The following is a 6,597-nucleotide window of genomic DNA, read 5'->3' as shown; positions in this document are numbered from 1 at the left end:
GCGAGTGCGAGGTGTGTGACAACAGCTGTGTGCAGATCAACAATGGATCATATATCGAGTGCGGGAGAGAGTATGAGCGTGCAGCGTTTAAAGCGTGGACGTACTGACCTTATTTTGAGTTTGATTCCGTAAAAAGTGACAAAAACATTAGTGTCCGTTGTGCGTGGGAAGAAAACTTCTTTTTACAGCGAAAAAAAACCCCTAAACTTCCAAGCAAGCACCGAGTGCGCTACGACGTAATGGGAAACTCACAGAGAAACTGCGGTATCCTTCCACTGACCGCTGCGGCACACCTGCACCAGGATAACCCTCCGCCTACCCTACTCCTGCTTTACAGGTGAAAATAGAGCAAAAGGACCGCTAGTCTTGACTTTATTTATTTTCTGCTGTGTTTTACTTGCATCTGAAAGAGTGAGTGTAAACACACACGTGTGTGTGTGTGTGTGTGTGTGTGTGTGTATATATATGTATATATATATATATATATATATATATATATATATATATATACACACACATACACATACACACACGTATGTATGTGCTGGAATGTGCAGAAAATAGGTTTAAATGTTAAACTAATTTCTTCCAGTCACAGAATGGTGCATATAATTAAAATTGTGCTTGATGCATAAAGTTAAAAGATTAAAAATAACAAAACAAGTTTTAAAAAGAGACTTTTCCATTTGATTACATTTTGTATGATGGATTATGTAGAAAAAGTAGAATTGGGCTGAAAGATCTATCGCTTTATCGCCTATTCAGGTTGTAAATCATGTTTTTAAAAAGTAACTAAGTAATTAATTACTTTTGAAAATAAGTAATCAGTAAAGTAACGGGATTACTTTTTTGGGGAAGTAATCAGTAATTAATTACTGATTAGTTTTTTCAAGTAACTTGACCAACACTGGTCCTCAAGGGCCAGTGTCATGTTACTTTTCCATGCCCTTGAGGACTGGAGTTTGAGACCACTGCCGTATGGTGTTCATGCTGTTTTCTACCCCACAGTTACAGCATGTCTGACTGCCTGTTCAGCATATGCAAAAATATATGATGAGTTTAAGCATGTGATGACCAGTGGCGTGTCTAGAAAATTTTTGTTGGGGGGGGCCAGGTAGGGCACAGATTTGGAGAAGAGTGGCAGATGTAATTGGCAGATAATGTTTAAAAAAACAAACAAACAAACAAAACATTCTACCAACCGTTAACCATAATTCAATAACCCTATAAACCTAATAACCGAATTCACTTTTAACTCTTATTAGAATGAGATTTTAACCACTACGGTGCAAAGTTCTTAGATATTGCGTTGATAAAGTACAATCAGTGCTAGAAATGGAGTGTACTGCTGTCAACCATCACTTGTATCCTGAATAAAATAAGTTTATGTTATCCCTTAAACATATAGGGAAGAATGTATAAAAAATGTAAAACATGAATGTGGGGTATGGTTTTACTTTCTTTTATGCTGTTACTATGAATGAAAGGATAATCATGTTGCAGGGTGTGCTGCAAGAGAGGATGAAGAATCTACACAAGTTTGACTGGGGGTCTAGAGAACTTTCTACAGCAAGTTGCATGGAACATAAGTTACGTTGGAATTTGTGTGAGACTTCATGTTATACTTGCACAGCACCTGCTTTAGAAGTTTTGATATAATCACTATGAAGCTTTGAAATATACTAGCAAAAATATATTAGCCAAAAAAACGCGCACGCTTTAGCTCGGATTTTCACCATTTTGTCTTGACTTGTGATATTTTTATTTATATGGGTTTTTGAAGCGGTACTTCTAGCAACCACAAGGGGGGAGTATTGTACATACACTTGATATATTTGTCCTAGTGTCTCGCCGTCGTACGAAGTCTCCGCCTTCGTGGATAAGAATCCGCTGCGCACCCTCTGTAGGTCTTTGCAGACGTCAACCGTGGTAACTGCTGTTTGTCCCCTACCCGGATTCTAAGTGTTAAGGTATTGTTAGCGTATGGGTACATGCACTGGTATGACAAATCAGTGTTAACATCGGTCGGTTGTTGTCTCAATACCGATGGTAAAATGTCTGAAGTGAGCTTTTATTAAAGTGATGTTAAATTGTTAAATTGATGGGTTTTTTGTTTTTTAAGCATGTGTGGCGTACGCTCAGTACAGTCAAAGGTCCAGGTGAAATTTGTAAATTGCTATACTTAACAAATTAGTGTAGCACGCAGTTTCGGTACGATCCTGGAACGTAACATGGCTTTTTCAGGCTCACTCAACTGAAATGGTTCGAGTAAATTGATTCATCGTGGTACTGCGAACAAAAGAAACCATGTGTATGTGAAGGCTTGGGCCTACTCGTGAAAAGGTGCGTGGGTTAGGTGTTCAGCTCGCTGTTTTGACATAAACTGGATGCTCAGGCATGAAGGCAACTAGTAGTTAACAGGGTGCAGTTCGCTCCTCTTAAACTTGCTTGTGAAACCGCGTCGACATGCCAATAGAGCGCCTTCCGCGTGTCGTTTTACCATTGTCTAAATTATGGCAGACACCTCGATTCGTCAAATAAAGGAGTGAAATAAGTGAAGCTAGAAAATTTATGAAGACATTTTGATTTGTCAGTAGCCTATAGGAGCTAACTGTATTGTGCCAAAAGAGATTTCCGGTATTTGCGGAAAAGTGATTGCGGGAATTTAAGCTGTTAGAAATCTCTTGCTGACCTACAATCTGTCAAAAAATAGGTTAATCGTATCTCTCACTTAGAATGTCACGTAATTTGGAGCCACAAAGAGCCGTCCTATCACAAAGTAGCTGATGCAATGAGCTTTTAGCAAAGTCATTTTTATATATCCGGGTGAAAGGCGTCATTGACATTAAAAATTTGTTTTTCAAGGGATATTTGGTCAAGAGCAGAAATTGTATCATACGTCTTATAAATGTTAAATACATCTTGTCCCTATTCATTTTTACTTAAAGGTTGGAATTTACAAAAGGTTTTAATAGACTACAAAACAAAATGAGAATATAAATAGATATTAAATTACTGCATCTTGTTTAGGTGTGTTAATGTCAAACCAAAACAAGGTCTTGTCATTTGTGATGTTTGTGGTGGGGGTGGGGGGTCTTATGTCTAATATTTTTACTTAGATTAGTAAATAGACTGTAGTCAACTTGATATTCTTAAGTATTTAACATTTATAAGATCAAGACATGGCCCAGAGATGGTCTTGAATGGCAAAACACAGAAATGACATTAAATACAACTTTAGGTTACATTCTTTTTAAAGTAATTGTATACATTTCAGTATTTAAAAAGTGTGCAGGAACGATGTATGTTTAGTTGTGTGAAACAGACAACCTTAAATATTAAGCTAACATTCAGGGGACATTGTCAGTTTTACCTGCAGAAATAATAATGAGCCTGCTGCAAATAGGCTTGAACTTGACCGTGCATTGTAGAATAAATGAATGGATCTCATAGGGTAATACTGCTCACATGAAGAGGTGGCACTGGGAGACAGAGATTAGCCCTCGATTTAGAGTTGAGGCTTAAAGCTTGAATGTGTGTCTTTGACCTGTCACACATTGTTGTAGCAGTTAACAGTCAAAACTAATATTATCTTAATTTGGTGTTATAGTCCAAATATTTTTTTCCCTGTAATTTATCTCCAATTATTTAAAAAAAAATAAATCCCTAAACAGTGAGTCGATGTCACATTTTTATTCTGGCACATTCAGAGTCTTGACAGCATGATGAAGATCAATGTGTTCACTGTGTGGGCGGGGCTGCTAGTTCAAGTTGCTGTCCTCTTTAAATGATCACAGCAGGATGCATACTAAGCCAGGTTGCAAGCTGTACTAGCATTTTCTTTACAATGGGGTCCATGCCCTCAGCATCTTGCCCTCTCATAGTCAGCCCCGCTGCTGACTGTGTCAAATGCAGTAAAGTGCTGTGAGTGACTTACCAGACATGTTCTTTCTTGCAGCACATAGGCTGCCTGTTTGTCTTCATCATTCTTGTCTATTTTCTTTCAGAGTCATGGCCGAGCTAAAGGAACGCACATTCATTGCCATTAAGCCTGATGGCGTGCAGAGGGGCATCATTGGTGAGGTCATCAAAAGGTTTGAGATTAAGGGCTTCAAGTTGGTGGGCATGAAGATGCTCCATGTAAGTATAGACTGAAAGAATCCAACCCTTACAGGTGAAAATGTATCATAGTGGTAAATATTTTTGCCCTTAAAACATTTTAACCATCTGCAACATATGGACAGATATTGTAAGTGTGCCAAGTAATGGGTAAGCCTGATTAGCCTACTCATCTGTTCCTGAGTGAAGCACAGCCAATTAGCTGTTAAGGTCTACTGATCCTGTAACATTTAACCTGATATGGTAAGGTGCTGCTTTATGTGAACATCAAGTTTGCTTAAGTTATAAACCTGCAATATTTAAATATTTCTGTTTAAACATCTGTTCTGTTAGTGTTGGTATGAGAAACATGTTCTGATGATATGGTACTGGCCTAAATTTCCGTGCAATTTCTGAGAAATTGGTGTGATTGTTTCTACACCCAGACTTCGTCTGTTGCTTACAGCTAAAAAGCTGGGGGTAAACATGTTGATAAAGTTGCCAATTATATACAGTAGCGAATGGGTACTAATGCAGTTTCTAGAGCTGCATCAGTACACATATGGTGACAACACAGTTACTGCGATACTACAACAGTGGTCTCGAACTCCAGTCCTCGAGGCTGGTGTCTTGAAACATTTCCACGTGTCCCTGTTGCAACACACCTGAATTAGGTCATTAGCAAGACTCTATAGAACTTGACTACATGCTGAAATGGCAACCCCTAACCCTACTCGAGTAAATTTAAGTAAATGTAAGTGTTTGGAAAAATGTACTTCTAACAGTACTTTGATTGCACCATGTTCATTCACTCATGAGCTGCTGTAACATGAATCAAATGGCTGCATTGTGTGCTACTAATTGTGTGTTGCAGCAGGGACACATGGAAAAGTTTCAGGACACCGGCCCTTGAGGACTGGAGTTCGAGGCCCCTACACTACAATTAGAGTGCTTCATCTGAAATTACAAGTATTACAGCAAAGCAGCGAGTGAAATGAAGTGCAAATGATGACTCACAAATTAGGATGTGAAAGTGAACATTTACGAAACTGCCTTGTTTTCTTTGCTGCAGGCCTCTGAGGACCTCCTGATGAAGCATTATATTGACCTAAAGGACAGACCATTCTTTCCTACTCTCATCAACTATATGAGCTCTGGTCCAGTGGTTGCCATGGTAAGACTCTATGTATGTATGTATGCATGTCAACAGTTCAAGGTCAGATCTTAACCTCATTATCTGTCATGGTTGCTTCAGGTGTGGGAAGGCAAGGGTGTGGTGAAGACAGGCAGGGTGATGCTGGGAGAGACTAACCCTGCTGATTCTAAGCCTGGAACCATCAGAGGAGACTTCTGTATTGATGTCAGCAAGTGAGTTATCTTCGCATGATGGCAGATGTGAAACAATAGCGTGTATGAAGTGTATAGTCACTTTCTGACTCTGTCCTCTTCTTAAGGAACATCATCCATGGCAGTGACTCGGTGGAGAGTGCCAACAAGGAAATTTCCTTGTGGTTTAAAGATGATGAGCTTTGCAACTACACTAGTTGTGCCTTCAGCTGGCTCTACTGAGCTGCTCTGGGTCTGGAGCTCCCACCTCACCACTGCTTGGGCACAAAGTGAAACTCTTGCCTCAGATTTCCTGTGGTAAGCTGTAGCCTGGAGGGAGAAGAACTTGTGTAAATCCTTTGTCTTGCACAATTCACCCCTCTTGTCCTTTACATTACCACTGTGCTCTGATTTGGTCTCTGTGGGGCCACATGTAGTCCGAATTCATTCCTGAGCAAAATTCCATCTAGTCCTTCAAAGTACATTGTTTAATGATTCCAAACCTGTCTTTGACCGTCTGTTTTGTTAATTTGCTTTACAATAAAATAGACAGGATGCCAGCTATTTTGTGTCATTGGTACTTATGTTCCTCTGTGTGTGTGTGTGTGTGTGTGTGTGTGTGTGTGTGTGTGTGTGTGTGTGTGAGTGAGGGGGGGGGTTAAAATGTGGTGACTTTAGGCAGGATTAGTGTTAATTAGCCTGACAGTCTGTATTAGCAACTTCCTAATTGACTAGATTAGGAAACTGCTTTCATACTGTCAATAGTTTAAAGCAACTTTATCATCCTTCTGGACATTGATGACTAATAAGAAAAATCAGTTCACCTTTCAGGTCTGAAAGTGAAGCTGATGTTCATCTCCTTATAACCTCTCACCCTAAATGAGTGTTTTATGGCTATTATCATCCCTCCGGGTTGGCCAGCAGCATTGATTTGATGATTCAATTTTCGATTCGATTTTCAAATTGACAGAATCTAGAGGTACAAAGACAGATTTTTAGTAGATAACAGAGTTAACTTTTCTGAAAATCTTGAGAATGAGGATGAGTTCATCATTAGAGATGAACTGCACTGCTGTGGGTGGCTGTAGCTCAGGTGGCAGAGCAGGTCAGCCACTAATCAGAAGGTCGGTGGTTCGATCCCAGGCTGCCTCCAGGCTGCCTCCTGCCTGCATG

At 39.7% G+C, this 6,597-nt stretch overlaps 1 protein-coding gene across 1 annotated transcript; it reads left to right on the top strand.

The window, feature by feature from the left end:
- The first annotated feature begins 1,853 nt into the window (after positions 1 to 1,853).
- Positions 1,854 to 5,988, top strand: nme2a (NME/NM23 nucleoside diphosphate kinase 2a). Its single transcript, XM_006801660.3, has 5 exons — positions 1,854 to 1,970; positions 4,008 to 4,140; positions 5,171 to 5,272; positions 5,354 to 5,466; positions 5,553 to 5,988. Exons 2-5 carry the CDS (start codon positions 4,012 to 4,014, stop codon positions 5,665 to 5,667), a joined length of 459 nt encoding a protein of 152 aa, XP_006801723.1. The 5' UTR covers positions 1,854 to 1,970; positions 4,008 to 4,011; the 3' UTR covers positions 5,668 to 5,988.
- The last annotated feature ends 609 nt before the right edge of the window (positions 5,989 to 6,597 follow it).

Source organism: Neolamprologus brichardi, chromosome 8 (assembly GCF_056152115.1).
Source record: "Neolamprologus brichardi isolate AB-2024 chromosome 8, ASM5615211v1, whole genome shotgun sequence".
NCBI classification, from domain to species: Eukaryota; Metazoa; Chordata; class Actinopteri; order Cichliformes; family Cichlidae; genus Neolamprologus; species Neolamprologus brichardi.
Note: the sequence above shows the minus strand (reverse complement) of the source record. Positions and strands in the feature narration are given on the sequence as shown.

Coding starts and splice junctions, on each gene's coding strand:
- nme2a (XM_006801660.3), top strand. CDS start 4,012: ATGGCCGAGCTAAAGGAACGCACATTCATTGCCATTAAGCCTGATGGC. Junction 4,141..5,170: donor TGGGCATGAAGATGCTCCAT/GTAAGTATAGAC, acceptor TCTTTGCTGCAG/GCCTCTGAGGACCTCCTGAT. Junction 5,467..5,552: donor TTCTGTATTGATGTCAGCAA/GTGAGTTATCTT, acceptor CCTCTTCTTAAG/GAACATCATCCATGGCAGTG.